Here is a 14,979-nt window from a genome sequence, read left to right on the forward strand (position 1 = left end):
AGATAAGTGCTTATCACTGGGTAAAAAAACCTATCTGGATATTCTAGGAAAGGCAAAACTGGGGAGATTATAAAAAGATCAGTGGTTGATGGGAGTCAGGGAGGAGAGAAGGATAAATACGAATAGCACAGAGGACTTCAAAAGCAGTGAAACTATTCTGCAGGATACCACAATGGTGAGTGCATGCCATCAGGCATGTGTCAAAACCCAGAGACTATACAACACCCAGAATGAACCCTAATATAAACTATGGACTCTGGTTGATAACGTGTGTTGTCAAGGTATGTTCATCCAGCACAAGAAACCTACCACTGTGATGGGGGTGTTGGTTACTGGAGGCACTGAGCATGTATGGGAACAAAGGGTTCAGGGAAAACTCGGTACTTTTTGCTCAATATAGCTGTGAACCCAAAACTGCTGTAAAACAATAATATACATTTCAAAATATACAAAAGCAATCGGGCATGTCCATAACCCAGCCTCTCAGAAGGCTGAGACAAGGGCATCATGAGTTTGAGGCCAGCTTGTGTAACCTAGTGAGACTCTGTCTCAAAAAAAAGAAAAAAAGAAATGTGGTTTCTCCTAAGTGAAATACAGATAGCAATTACTAACCCCTCATAATTCTTCCTGAAGTTTAAAAGACTCAGGATTTTTTCCCCATATCTTTTTATTGGTGCATTGTAATTTATTGTCACACATTCACACATGCATATGATATAACAATATAATTTGGCCAATATCATTCCCCAGTATTCCCCCTTTCCCTCCCTTCTGCCTTCCCTCTGGTCCCCCTCTTCTACTCCACTAATCACCCTTTAGTCCTCATGAGAGCCACCACCTTTCTTTTATTACATCCCCTATAGCTTCCACATAAGAGAAAATATATGACTTTTGTTCTTTTGAGTCTTATTTTGTGCAACATGATATTCTTAAGTTCCATCCATTTTCCTGCAAATGACGTAATTTCATTTTTCGTTATGGCTGAATAAACTCCATTGTGTTTATACTTTCATCCACTGATGGACACCTAGGCTGGTTCCATAGTTTGGTTATTGTGAACTGTGCTGCTGTACACATGGGTATGCAGGACTGGGATTATGGCTCAGTGGTAGCGCCCTTGCCTAGCATGTGTGAGGCACTGGGTTTAATCCTCGGAATGACATAAAATAAATAAATAAAATGAAAGTACTGTGTTCATCTACAACTAAAAAAAACCAAACAACAACAACAAAAAAAAACATGGTTATGCATGTATTCCTGTAGTAAGGTGACTTTAATTCTTCAGGGTAAATACCATGGAGTGGTGTGCTGGGTCATATGATGGTTCCATTCCTAGTTTGTTTGTTTGTTTTGGTGCCAGGGAATGAACCCAGGGACACTTAACCACTGAGCCACATCCCTAGCTCCTCCTTTATATTTTATTTAGAAACAGGATCTCGCTGAGTTGCTTAGGGTCTTGATAAATTGCTGAGGCTGGCTTTGAACTCACAATCCTCCTGCTTCAGCCTCCCATTCCTAGTCCTCTGAGGAACCTCCATACTGATGTCCATAGTGGCTGTACTGACAACCCCACCAATAGTATAACTGTGTTCCTTTATCTCAACATCCTCTCCAGCATTTATTATTATTATCATTCCTGATGGCTGCCTCAGAATTTTTAAAACTCATGCTTCGAACCAAGAGGTAGGCAGGAAGCTTCTTACTAATTCAAGACTAGGGAGAAATCACTGCTGCCTTTTCACCCAAATGGGCAGCCTACTGCACTTTTACAGAGCCATCTGCATGTCCCTCCTAAAGGGAAGGCATTGGCAGTACTCTGTCCACTCTGGTAAAATTTAATGCTGACCACGCCCTTTAGCTATAAGATTTATTCTCCTTTTACCCAAACTGCTAAGTACACTCAAGAGAGGAGACACAGTATCTCCAAAATAGAGAAACCAAACTAATCTTTGAAAATGTCATTCTGGAAAAGAGTCAAATATTCTATTTCAGTTTTTAAAAAAATCTATTTCTGTTTGCCACTGGGACAAAATCCAATTCCCCCTCACACCCCACAGCTCCCTCCCATCTGAGACAAGAAACTTGCTTCTTGTTAGTTCCACTTCAGAGTCACACTGTTTTCCCAATGACACAATGAGCACTTAAAAAAAAAAAAAACCCTCTTTGATTTCAAGTTCAAAGCCAGCTTCAGCAACTTACCAAGACCCCATCTCAAAATAAAAAATTAAAAAAGGGTTAGGGATGTGGCTCATGGTTAAGCTCCCTGGGTTCAATCATTGGTACAAAAAAAAAAAAAAAAAAAGAAAAAGAAAAAAAAAAAAAGCCTCTTCTTGGCTCACTTATTCTGAAACACGTAGTCTTCCTCCCGTGGATCCCCAACAAAAATAAATAGCAGCTTGGTATGGTGGTACACAACTATAATCCCAGCAACTTGGGAGCCTGAGGCAGGAGGATTGCAAGTTTGAGGCCAGCCACAGCAATTTTGTGAGGCCCTAAGCAACCTAATAAGACCCTGTCTCAAAATAAAAAATTTAAAAAAAAAAGGAAACAGAGATGTAGCTCAGTGGCAAAAATGTCCCTGGGTTCAATTCCTAGTACTAAAAAAATAAGAATAAAAACAACAATTAAATAAATACCAATTTATTTACCCTCCACCACAGAGTCTGCTGTCTAAATGCCACCTATGACAGGCACTGAGGGTCGTAACCTGGGAAAGCACAAGTAGACCTGAGGTACCTACCAGGTAAACAAGAGCCCCATCTGGCGAGTGTGTGGGAAGAATCTACTCTCCACAAATCCCAGCTGGATGAAGTATGACATCAGCAGTTCAACACCTGCCTCATCCCGGCTGGGCGTCCTACAAGCCTACAAGGAAGAAGACAGCAGAGAGGTGAGCAGGAGAGGACCACCTATATAAACAGGTTCCTCCAGCTATTTCTATGGGTGCGTGGGCCCCATTGCTGGTACCATGAACTCTAGGAGGAGCTTAAAGAGCCTAAGATGAAGTCAGGAACCCTGGGATCCAGCCCCAGTACGGAATGGGCAGGTCTCTCAACAGCCCCTCCCCATCATCCACAACCATCCTTGATTCTCTAAGTCTACAACAGTGCCGTCACAGGATGTGCTGAAGATTCAGCAAGCTCAAGCGACCATCCTCCAGCTCTGCTGCATGGAAAACTTACTTGTCTCAGATCCATAAGATCTGCAATTTCATCTTCATATAAATAGCTATCTTCACTGTAATGTTCCAGGATAAAATCCTTTAAGAAAAATGAAATAAAATACTGTAAGATGTAATTCAAGAGGTCAGGGGGGTAGCTCAGTGTCACAGTGCTTGCCTAGAATGCTTGAGACCTGGGTTTGAGACCCAGCACCAGAAAAAAAAAAAAAAAAAAAAAAAAAAGATGTACAGGGGAACTGTAAATCTGTAAAATAGTTATATGTCAAATGTACTCACCTTAAAAAAAAAATCACATAGAATATAAAAAAAATTTTTGAGAGATTTTCTGAGTAGGTGAATTTATTTTCTTAATTTTGTTTACACGGATTTTTTAGATGTTTCATTTGTTGCTTCAGTAAAACTAAGTATTTTTTATTTAAAAATGTCTTTGTGGGCTGGGGGTATACCTCAGTGGTAGAACACTTGCCTAGCATATGGGAATCTTTGGGTTCAATCCCCAGGACTAGTAAAAGGGGGTGAAAATCTTGGCACTACACTTCTGGCAGACATCACAAATATTCAAGGGCTCAGACTGTCAACCTTTGGGAAGACCTCAGTGCCCAGGCAAAGTACAAAAGAAACCTGTGTCTTAGGATGTATTAAGCTGGATTATGACTGTAATCCCAGCGATTTGGGAGGCTAGGGCAGGAGAATCTTGAGTTCAAGACAGCCTCAGCAACTTAGTGAGGCCCTATCTCAAACTAAAGAAATAAAAAGGACTGGGGTGTAGCTCAGTGGTAAAGTGCCCTGAATTCAATCCCAGGACCAAAAAAAGATGTAAAATTCCACAGGGAACCTTTGGGAGCTCTGGTATGTCCATGGAGGAAACATCCCAGTGAGACCCCTAACCCCTACGTGGGTCCACAACATCCAGTGTTTGATAACTGCTCTAAGTTCATTCAATTATTCAATAAACTTTCTATGTGCCAGACACAGTTTAAAGATCTGGCCCCCAGGGAGCTCATATTCTCACAAAACAGACAGTAGGCATAAAAATAAATAAACTAGGGGTTGGGGTTGTAGCTCAGTGGTAGAGTGCTTGCCTACATTTGTGAAGCCCTGGGTTCGATCCTCAGCACTGCATAAACATAATAATTAAATAAAATACAGATATTGTGTCCATCTACACTAAAAAAATTTTAATTGTAATAAAGCAAATTTCTTTAAAAACAAACTATATGATATACAAGTTGAGTATTCCTTATCTGAACTGCTTAGGACCATTAGTGTTTCTGGCTTCATTCCCCCTACCCCACCCCAGAACTTGGAATATCTGTGTATAAATAATGAAATATCTTGAGGATGGGACCCAAGTCTAAACATGAAATTCATTTGTGTCATATGCACCTTCTACAGTCTACATGTAAATTTATACAACATTTCCAAATAATTTTGTACATGAAACAAAGTTTCATGGTATGGAAGTTTCTACTTGTGGCATCATGAAGTGACAGATTTGAAGCACTTCAGATTTTCAGACTAGTGATGTTCAACCTATATCAGAAGAAAGCAAGTATCATAGGAACAAAAGTAAGAATAATGTGAGGAGCATGGAGAATGATCCTGCTGAGCATCCTCCCTCAGTGCTGGCTCTCGCTGGCTGTAAGAAAAGCTGGTAAGACAACTGTTGGGTTCTTTTCCCCAGTGACTATGATATTCTTTATAGTACACACTTCAAATTCCTCCTGTTTTTGCATGTGCAATACATAGGGACCCACGCATGCAAATGGTTTTTAGGGAATACAACCTTGGCTATATAGCAAACATTTCATATGCTAGAAAATATTCTATAACATGACTCTTAATGGTTCTATATCCCCCAATGTAATGAGCATGCAGTTTAAGTATTCAACAAATAAAATGAGCACTTCCTATGTGCTAGCCAATATGTACCAAGATTTTACTTAACTTCCACTTGTAAAAACATCAAAGTTGTTTCCAAGTTTTTACAATTAAGGATAACACCATGATGATCATCAGTGTGCACATCTCTGATTAGCTTCTTAAAACAAATTCCAAGGAAATAAAGTTTCCTTAATTTTTAATTAAAAAATTAAATTTCTGCAGCTCAGGAGGCTCAGGCAGGATGATTGCAAGTTCAAAGTCAGCCTCAGCAACTCAGTGAGGCCCTGAGCAACTTAGCAAGACCCTGTCTCAAAATTTTTAAAAATAAACAAAAATTTTAAAAAATAAAAGGGCTGAGGATTTGGCTTGTTGCTCAATGGTTAAGTACCCTTGGGTTTAAAACCTGGTATTCAAAAAAAAAAGAAAGAAAATTTTAGTTATTTTTATACAACTTTTCCTTCCTTTTTTCTTTTTTCTTTCTTTTTTTTTTTTTTTTTTTTTTTTTTTTTTTTTTTTTTTTTTTTGGTGAGACAGGGTCTCACTTTGTTGCCTAAGGACTCAAACTCCCGGGCTTAAGGGATCCTCCTGCCAAAGTCTCCTGGGTCTTTGCACATGCTACCATGGCAGGTTCATAGTTTGTCCTATTGTCCTCATAATACTGTCACAGATTTTCTTCATGACAAAGTAGTGATGTTTAGAATCAGCTCCTTTACTAATGTAATGACATTTGTAAACTCTGAAATGGTTTGCAAATACAGTATTATCAGTGACATTAATTAAGGCAAACATGATCTACAGGACAATGGTGATCTGGGGCTCCGCGCAGATAGCCCTGAAAGCAGGCCTAAGGGGCCAGCACTCTTTTAGGAGATGCTCAGGCATGAGGACCACTTCCTTTACAAAGTCCATAGTGAAAAACCCATTATTCTTTGCTTATACAAACAACAACCAGTTAGAAAATATAATAGCAATGGAATCTTTTATAAAAGTGTAATATTTCTAGGGATAAAATTAATTTAATTAAGCAGACAACTATTAGACTTTACTGAAGGACATAAGCTATTTCATTATTTATTTATTCATTAAATCATTTCTGAAAAAGATAGACATGGTTTTGTTGTTGTTGTTGTTTTGCAGTACTGGGGATGGAACCCAAGGACTTGAATATGCTAAGAAGCACTCTACCACTCAGCTACATTCCCAGCCTTTATTTTATTTTGAAACTGGTCTCGCTAAATTGTCCAGGCTAGTCTTAAACTTGCAATCCTCCTGCCTCAGCTTCCCAAATAGCTAGGATGACAGGTGTGTGCCACCATGCTCAGCCTTACTCCTATAACATTTGCTGTTTGCTAACCTCAACAATTGGATATGTTTTGTTCATAGAGAAAAATGTGCAATACTGTGAAGATGGACTTTTGTCCAAATTAATGTATGAATTAATGAAATTTCAATCAAAACTCAAAAGTGCTGCTTTTGGGATAACTTGACAAAATATGAAAGCAAACAATGTGGGAGGAAAAGCTAAGAAAGTTTGGAAAAGTAAGAGTCATAAAGGAAGATTGTTCTACTGGGTGCTAAAATGCATAGGGGTTAAATAGTGAGCCATAGGCAGACTTTAGTATATTCAAGAATTAGGTAGTTAACAAAAGCCTGAAACTTCCCCCAAGAAACAGAAAAGGCAATTGTCAGTCTCAGTTCTGGGATAGACTGGCTCTCTAACCTTGGATGGTTAATTTGACTGAGCTTCAGTTTTCTCAGATGTGAAACAGGACAATGTCTAGCACTCAGGTTGCAATAGACTATGCTTAGTACTTTCCCCATTAAAAACAAAGAAAGGATGGCATATCCACATCAGATCCAGGCAGGATGGCACACATCAACAGTGTTACTGATGAGAATTTAATGGTGGGATTATTATTATAGTGGTGTGGGCAGAGTTAAAGGATGGTGCCGTAATCCTGAAGTCATTAGAATAGAACCCCAGGGCTGGGGATGTAATCAGTGGGAAAGGACTTGCTTAGCATGCTCTTGGCCCTGCATGCAAAAGGAAAAATAATAATAATAATAATTGAGCCTCATAGGTGGAGAGCCCAGATGTAGAAGCAGCTACGCAGAGGTAGCTACCTAGGTGGGCACCAAATAGGCCTTGGGGCAGGGATCTTTTGCATGGAGAATGCAAAAGGCAACTGAAGGAGACAAGGAAAATCTGACTTCCCTCTCCTCCCACCCTGGGATCTCCTGCTGGTGCTCCTCCCCCTTGACCACAGAGAATAGAAAGCTACAAGAGGCTGGCATGGAGCAGGAGGGGAGAAACAGGTGGCAGACACCTGTTTTCTGATGGGAACAGATACCATCAAGCACAGCAGCAGATGCTCTGTCTTTAACAGACATGTCTCATCCAACCCTCACAACATTCTCACAAGGCAGGACCCTGGTTAGAGGAAGTGTCAAAAGGATAGTACTAAGCAAGTCACAACTCAGGAGGGAGGGATTTTATGTGTCTTGGTATTTTCTGAATGTTCTACAATAATGGTCTTAAATAGAAGAGAAGGAGAAGAGGAGGAAGAAGAGAAAGAGGAAGGAAAAGAAGAAGAAGAAGAAGCACTATTTAAAGCAAAAACAAGCCAGGCACGGTGGCGCACACTTGTAATCCTAGCTACTCAGGAGAATGAGGCAGATCACAGATTGGAGGCTGGCCTGGGCAACTCAGTGAGAACCTGTCACAAAATAAAAATAAAAAGGGTTGGCTGGGGGTGTAGTTCAGTGGCAGAGAGCTTGCCTAACATGAAGCCTGGGTTCAATGTCCAATAAAGACAAAAATTTAAAAAAATAAAAAAAGGAAGACAAACAAACAAAATCTCAAATTCTCTGGAAAAGGAATGCATCTTGATGGTTTTAGCTGTTGCTGCTTTTGTTTTTTGTGGTGCAAGGACTGAAGCCTGGACCTTGTGTATGTATTCTAGCAAGTACGCTGCCTCTGAGCTACACCAGCAGACCTGATGATACTTTTTAATGTAGCCATTTTAAAGCCCGTGTCTTTAAAACAGAATAAAATCACATCAGGAGGGCTGGGGTTGTGGGCTCAGTGGTAGAGCACTTGCCTAGCAGGGGTGGGGCACTGGGTTCTATCCTCAGTACCACATTAAAACAAAGGTTAAATTCATTAAAAAAAAAAAAAAATCATATCATGAAGCTTCCTAGTCTTAAACCTCCCACGGACACACGTCAGATGTGAAATGGAATGGCCCCGACGAAGTCCACTGAACAACTTCTGTGTTGCTTGTTTCTCTCAAATACAAATGTGGAAGGGAGAAAATAGAAAGTCCCCCAAACCTTCTCATTTTTGAATGACTGACATTTGCAGCGTCTCTTTCGGATAAAATGACATGGTTGGAAGTCTTACTGAATGGCAGTTGGCTATGCCCACAGCATGTGATTTTTTTTTTTTTCACTTGCTTTAATGTGGAATTCAGCAACATCGTGACCTGTTTGGATCCTTGCAGATGCCCATAAAATTCCTAAGTTTCTCCAAGAGAGTCTCCTTTAAAATGTCCACATTCTTTAATCTGGCACTAGGCAACAGACCAATTAAATCTTAAGAAACAATTGTAGAAATGCAACTTTTCTACAAATACAGGGATTATATTGGTCCCACAGAGCAGAACAAGTCACATCTCAAAGTTCAGGCAGACTGAGGAAAGCTGGCATAAAGAGATGCTCCTAGACAGTGATAGAAAATCAACTTTCTGGTGAATCTGAGCCCTGAAATAGCACAACTGTTTTCTCCAACTCCAATATAAACCCCAAACTCACATTGTTTGATCCTGAATTTCACAATGGCAGCAGTCAAAAGACCCTGGGTAAATGAACTTTTATGTCAAGTAACTCACAGCCTTTGTTTAAGAAGAGGTCAAGTGCAGTTGCTTTCAAAGTATAATCCATTGCTTTTAAAAGACAAATTCTGGTCGGAAGTGGTGGTGTACATCTGTAAACTCAGCTACACCTGCAGAGACTGTGGCAGGATGGTCACAAGTTGAGGTCACTCTTAGCAACTTAGCAAGACTCTGTCTTCAAAATAAAACAAAAAGGGCTGCGGAATGTAGCTCAGTGGTAAGCCCCCCTGGTTCAATCCCCAGTACTGGGTTAAAACTAAATCTGTAGTGACCAAATACCACGATAATTTTTTCTTTTTTTCTATCTAATAGTAGTCCACGATGAATCAATGAACAGGATCAGTATGACAAGCAATATCACTCTTTTTTTTTATTTTCTTTTTACAGACTGCATTTTGATTCATGGTACACAAATGAGGCACAACTTTATTTCTATGGTTGTACACGGAAACATCACTCTTTAAAGCATCATTTACAATGCTGGGATTTCATTACTATCCCCATGCCTGTACTGGAAGGCTCAAAGACAGATGCTACCTTCTACTCATCTCTTCTGTTTTCTCCTAAACAGCACTTGGAGGTGAGTCATAACATCTCAAATTGAAGATGGGGCTGGAGATACGGCTTGGTGGTAGTATACTTGCTTATTAACCTATGCAAGTCCTGGGTTCAGTCCCCAGTACCAAAAAACACCAAACTCAAACTGATGGAACTGGAGAGTGGAAGAATAATTACATATTCTAGGTGTGGGAAGGTCTCCTCCCCAGTCTGGGAGCTCGGCCCTCTCTTGTATGACTTCAACAAAGACCTTCAGTTTCCAAACTGAACCCCCACAGACTCAACAGGCCCCAAGGCAAGGCTTAGGGCACCTCCAGGATGACAGTACAGTGACTGTGCTGCAGGTCTCCAAGTACCTCCTACTAAATAAGAAAGGAGCTCAGAAACTCAAGAATTAGATAGAGGGAAAAATCAAACCCCAAACTCTAGCTATTCAAGTACTTAAGGGTAGTGAATTGATATCTTTGATTTACTTTGAAATGCATCACAAAACAAAATAGACTGATGGGCATACTCAGGGAGATTGTAAATGGACAGGTGGGTGATAAAGCAGAATGTTAATGGTAGGATTTACATAGTGAGAATACAGGGTTTCACTGTAGCGTTCTTTCCGTTTTTCCATAAGTTTGGAAGTTTTCTATAATAAAATGCTTGGGGCAGGAGACTTTGTTCTTCAAAAACATGGCCCTTAATTGGTTACACAATTTAAGTAAGATAAAACAGGGTATGGGAGGGAATGAATGTAGGGACTGAAGGTTACCTGCACAGACATCGCTGACCCCTGGTCCAGTGGACCGAAAGCAAAGAATATACAATTTCTTTATTCCCATTGTAAAACGGAGCCCCAGTTGCTTTCTTTACCTTGAGGACCGACTGAAAAGTCAATGTCTCTGGTTTCCTTCAGGCCAAGAGGAATCAGAGGAATGGTAAACGCCTCCCTACAAGGAGTACAACAAAGCATGTGAACCCCGACCAGGCCCACTAGGCACTCCACAGCTCACCCCAGCAGCCCAGCTCAGGTCCCGCTTCTGTTCTCACACCCATCCACCATACCGCTAGCTGACAGGTTCATGTTCCCTAAGGACAACTCAAGTCATCCCCTTCCTTGAGTTCTTAAAAGGGGTTTTGGCTCCCTGTGACAGCTGGATGCTGCACCTGACACACCAGACCCGCCCCACCCCACCAACCCACCGCTGGTTTATCCCTCCAATCTCAACTTTCAGTGACTGCTCGGAATCCTCCTGTCTGCTGCACTCAGGGCTTCCCAACCTGGGTACACCACCTTAGAGCTCCTTCTAATCTCCAACCCTGTCCTCCTCCTCTTCCTCTCCTCACCACAGTGGGTCCACCTGTCAAACTGCCCTCTAACACCCCCCATGCTGGCCCCTGGACTCCACATGTGGGGTGCATTACAATAAGTGTTCCACTGCCTGCATAGAGAAGACTTCACAGTGTGGGGCCCTGTTTGACACCTAGGACACTTAGCTCCCAGTCCAGGGTCAGCCTCAAGTCCCTCCCCTGCCCCCACTGACCCACTCAGTCAACCCACACCCCTGAGCTTACATTCCTAGGGGCAGGGGCCACCAGGAAGTGAACAGGATGCAGACTGTGTTTTGCAAATAGGGATTTTAGCTCCCTGACCTGTAACAGGAGACCTCCGCAGGCTGCTTAGCCCAGACCAGAGAGAAGGTCAGGAATGCTGGGCAGGGTGAGTGGACAATGCAAGTGTAAGCTGAACTGCCACTGTGGCACTGCTGTGCTAAGAACAGGTGAGACCAACCTCAGTACTGGCTTCCCCAAACCTGCCAGGAAGGCTGGACTTGGGTACGAGGAGATAAAGGCAGGCCAAGCCTTGCTCCTCCAGGTCTGGCAGGCAAGGTCTGCTCTTCCCATTACTGTCGAGGCAATGAGAAGAGTGACAGGTACCTGAGGACTCCCATCATCAGGGCACCTCCACCCTCATGTGGTGCTAAATGACTTTCTTTGTGACCTGGACTTCCCTGAATTTTTCATCTGTGCAATGATATCATTTCTTCCCTGCCTACCTCACAGAAGTGCTTAACGATCTACAGCACTCAGAAAGCAATGATCTACTTTGAAAATAGTTTACACCGAAAGGGTGTAAATACAAGGTGTCATTTGGTATCTGCACAATCTCTTCCCTCTCTCCAATGACACAGGGAAATCAACAGAAGCCATTCCAGACTATGTGACTATGCAGGGGTGCTTTAAATGTATCTTTGTGGGAAAACCCTGCTTTTTAACAAAACAAATGGGCCACTCTCCATTTGTTACTAAAGTCTGACTCCTGGAGGCAATTTGGACTTTTTGGGTTAGGTGTGGTGGCCCAGGCCTATAATCCTAGCAATTTAGGAGGCTGAGACAGGAGGATCAAAGTTCAAGGCCAGCCTGGGCAACTTAGCAAAACCCCCGTCTCAAAATAAAAAATAAAAATAGCTGGGGTGTAGCTCAGTAGTAGAATACCCCCAGATTCCAATCCCTAGTACTGAAAGGATAACACACAAACAAAGAAAAAACCTTGAACTTTGGGGAAAACCCCGGGAATTTAATACAGAGTAAAAGAGGCTGAGAGAACCTTCCATTCATTGTTGCCCTGACCAGGTTTTTGTTGTTGTGTTGTTGTTTCTAATGGGTTATACATGACAGTAGAATGCATTTTGAAACAAAGTTCACATAAGGAATATAACTTCCCATACCTCTGGCACTAGATGGTGCTGAGAACTGACCAGGTTTTGACAGTGCACTGGGAGCCCACAGGTAAGGCCAGCCAGGCACAGGACTGTCAGAGTTAAGAGCAGCAGGACTCCAGGCACCTGCTCTTGGCTCTCAGCTTTGAAAAACAACCCAGGTGCCACGAGAGGCATTAGGGTCAGGAAATGCACATTCCAAGTGGCTCAAAATTCCCCAAATGTCTTCCTTCTGTTAATCCAGGGAACCTATTTTCTGCCTGAGTTTACCTTGGAACCGCCACCCATCTCTTAAGAGGCCTCAATTCCACACATGGCATGGGTGTAGACCCTTTGTTGGAGGTCTGTTATTTCTATTAAAGATGGACACTGTTTTCCCCAAAAAGTAGCTCACCCAGGGCAGGGAACTTTCTGGGCTTTTATGAAGGCACACTTCAAACTCTACCTCCCTAAGGGCACACTTCTGAATTATAAACATTATTTCTAACAACTTATTGTCATACGTTTCTTAAGTATCTCACAGGTACCATCTTCTTGGGGAGTCAGATGGGTCCCTTAACTTTGATATAAAAGATCCCATCAAGACAGAGCATTCTATCAACAGAAAGACCCAGAGCCAGGCCCTGTGCTTGAGGAGATCTGGGAGGGAAAATGGCAGGGCAACTTGGCCTCACCTGTCATGTCAGCTATACAGTCAACCACCAAAGCACTTGCAGGGTATCTTTACAGCACGAGCCATCACTGCAGCCATGTGAAAGATGCCTGGCACACTGCCAAGGGGTTCAGGGACAAATGCCAGTTGTCGGACTCTGCAAGTACTTCCCAACAAACTCCCACAGGTTCATCCCTTTAACCCTTGCACCCAGAGCAACACCAAACCCCAATCACTCTCACTTCCCAAAGCAGGGGCTGCCATACCCTTGGTCCACAACCCCTGCAGCCCCCCACCCGCCCCCGCCTCTCTGGTCCATCCCTCGAATACAGGTGCACTCTCGAGGAAGCCCTGCCCCCACCTCACTCTGCGCTCTGGTACAATCCCACTGAGAGTTGAGCCCCTCCAGCTCTCCTTGAGCATCTGCAGGTTCGAGTTGACAAAGCTCAGCTCCAGGGTACCTGCTCTCGCACTTCTGGTTTGTGGCTGCTCTGTTCAGAGACAGAAGGAGAGACGTGCCCTCAGTCAAGCACTTGGCTGCAGGTGAGCAGACCCAACCCTCAATTCCTGCAGGAGGAACGCTGTCTCAGACCAGTTGTCTCCGAGACCCTGGGCATCTGCCCCCTCTTCAGCCATACCCGCTCAGCAAAGGGAGCAGGGAACACAGTCAAGAACAATGCAAGCTGCCACATATGAATCTTAAAGAGATCCCTGCAAAAAATTACCCGTGAAAAAAGATGACGACTTCCAGTCATCCTGTAAAAGGCCATAAATTCTTCCTTTATATCAGGCACAGTAGCATGAGTCCCAGCACTAGGGAGGCTCAGATAGGCAGATCACTCAAGCCCAGGAATTCAAGACCAGTCTGGGCAACAAGTGAGACCCATCTCAAAAGACAAAAATAAAAACACACTACACCAACTCAGTCTATAAAGCTAGAATTACTGTGATCCAAAACAAAACAGGTCGGTATCCTTTATGAAAACCTATGCAAAAATTCTCAATCAACAGCAGCCCAAACCAGCAACATATAAAAAGGATTATCCACTATGATTTTTTTCCAGGATACAAGATTGGTTTCAATTAATGTAACACTATATTAATAGAATAAAGGACAAAAACACATGGAGAGCTGGGCACAGTGGCATACACCAGTAATCCCAGTGGCTTGGGAAGCTGAGGCAGGAGGATCATAACCAGCCTCATCAACTTAGTGAGGCTCTAAGCAACTTAGTGAGACCCTGACTCTAAATAAATAAATATAAAAGGGCTGGGGATGTGGCTCAGTGGTTGAGAGCCCCTGGTGCAATCCTCAGTACCAAACAAACAAAACAAAAACAAAACCAGGTTATCTCAATAGATACAGAAAAAGCATGGTAACAAAAATCCAATGCAATTCATGATAAAATTTTCAACAAACTATGAAAAATAAGAATTTACAAAAGTTGATAAAAGGTATCGCCAAAAACTGACAGGTACATAATTAACAGTCGAACGACGCTTTAGCTCTGGATAACGTAGAGGTGTACATTTTTTGTCGTTCTCACAACATTGTACTAGAAGTTCAAACCCGCAGCAATGAGGCAAATAAAGAAATGAAGGCTTCCAGATGGGAAAGGAAGAAATAAAACTGTCTTTATTCACAGATGGCCTTATCTTCTATGTAGAAAATCCCAAGGCATCCATAAAAGAAGTGTTAGAACTAATAAATGTAACAAGGTCCAGGGTACAACCAATATGCAGAATTCAGAGCAGCAGTGTAGCTCGGTGGCAAGGCATGTGCTTTAACACGTGCGAGGCCCTGGGTTCAATCCCCAGCACCCAATAAATAAATAAACCACAAATCCTCGGGCTGGGGAGATAGCTCAGTTGGTAGAGTGCTTGCCTTGCAAGCACAAGGCCCTGGGTTCAATCCCCAGTACCGCAAAAAAACAAAACAAAACAAAAAAATCAGAATCAGAACAAAGCCTCATGCAAATTAATTCTATTTCTTACTAGCAATGAATAACTTTAAAATGAAACTGAGAAAAACCAATTCACAATAGCATAAAAAAATAGTAATAAATTTAACAAAAGTATAAGATTTGAATACTGAAAACCGTG

At 42.2% G+C, this 14,979-nt stretch overlaps 1 protein-coding gene across 1 annotated transcript in view; it reads right to left on the reverse strand.

Annotated features, from left to right (window-relative positions):
- Rhpn2 (rhophilin Rho GTPase binding protein 2) overlaps positions 1–14,979 on the reverse strand; it is a 62,915-nt gene that overhangs the window by 20,777 nt on the left and 27,159 nt on the right. The window contains 6 exon segments of the mRNA XM_047530086.1: positions 2,741–2,865; positions 3,183–3,268; positions 10,387–10,454; positions 13,243–13,275; positions 13,277–13,336; positions 13,338–13,367. Of these exon segments, the coding sequence (XP_047386042.1) occupies positions 2,741–2,865; positions 3,183–3,268; positions 10,387–10,454; positions 13,243–13,275; positions 13,277–13,336; positions 13,338–13,367 (402 nt within the window).

Source organism: Sciurus carolinensis, chromosome 16, assembly GCF_902686445.1.
Source record: "Sciurus carolinensis chromosome 16, mSciCar1.2, whole genome shotgun sequence".
NCBI lineage: Eukaryota > Metazoa > Chordata > Mammalia > Rodentia > Sciuridae > Sciurus > Sciurus carolinensis.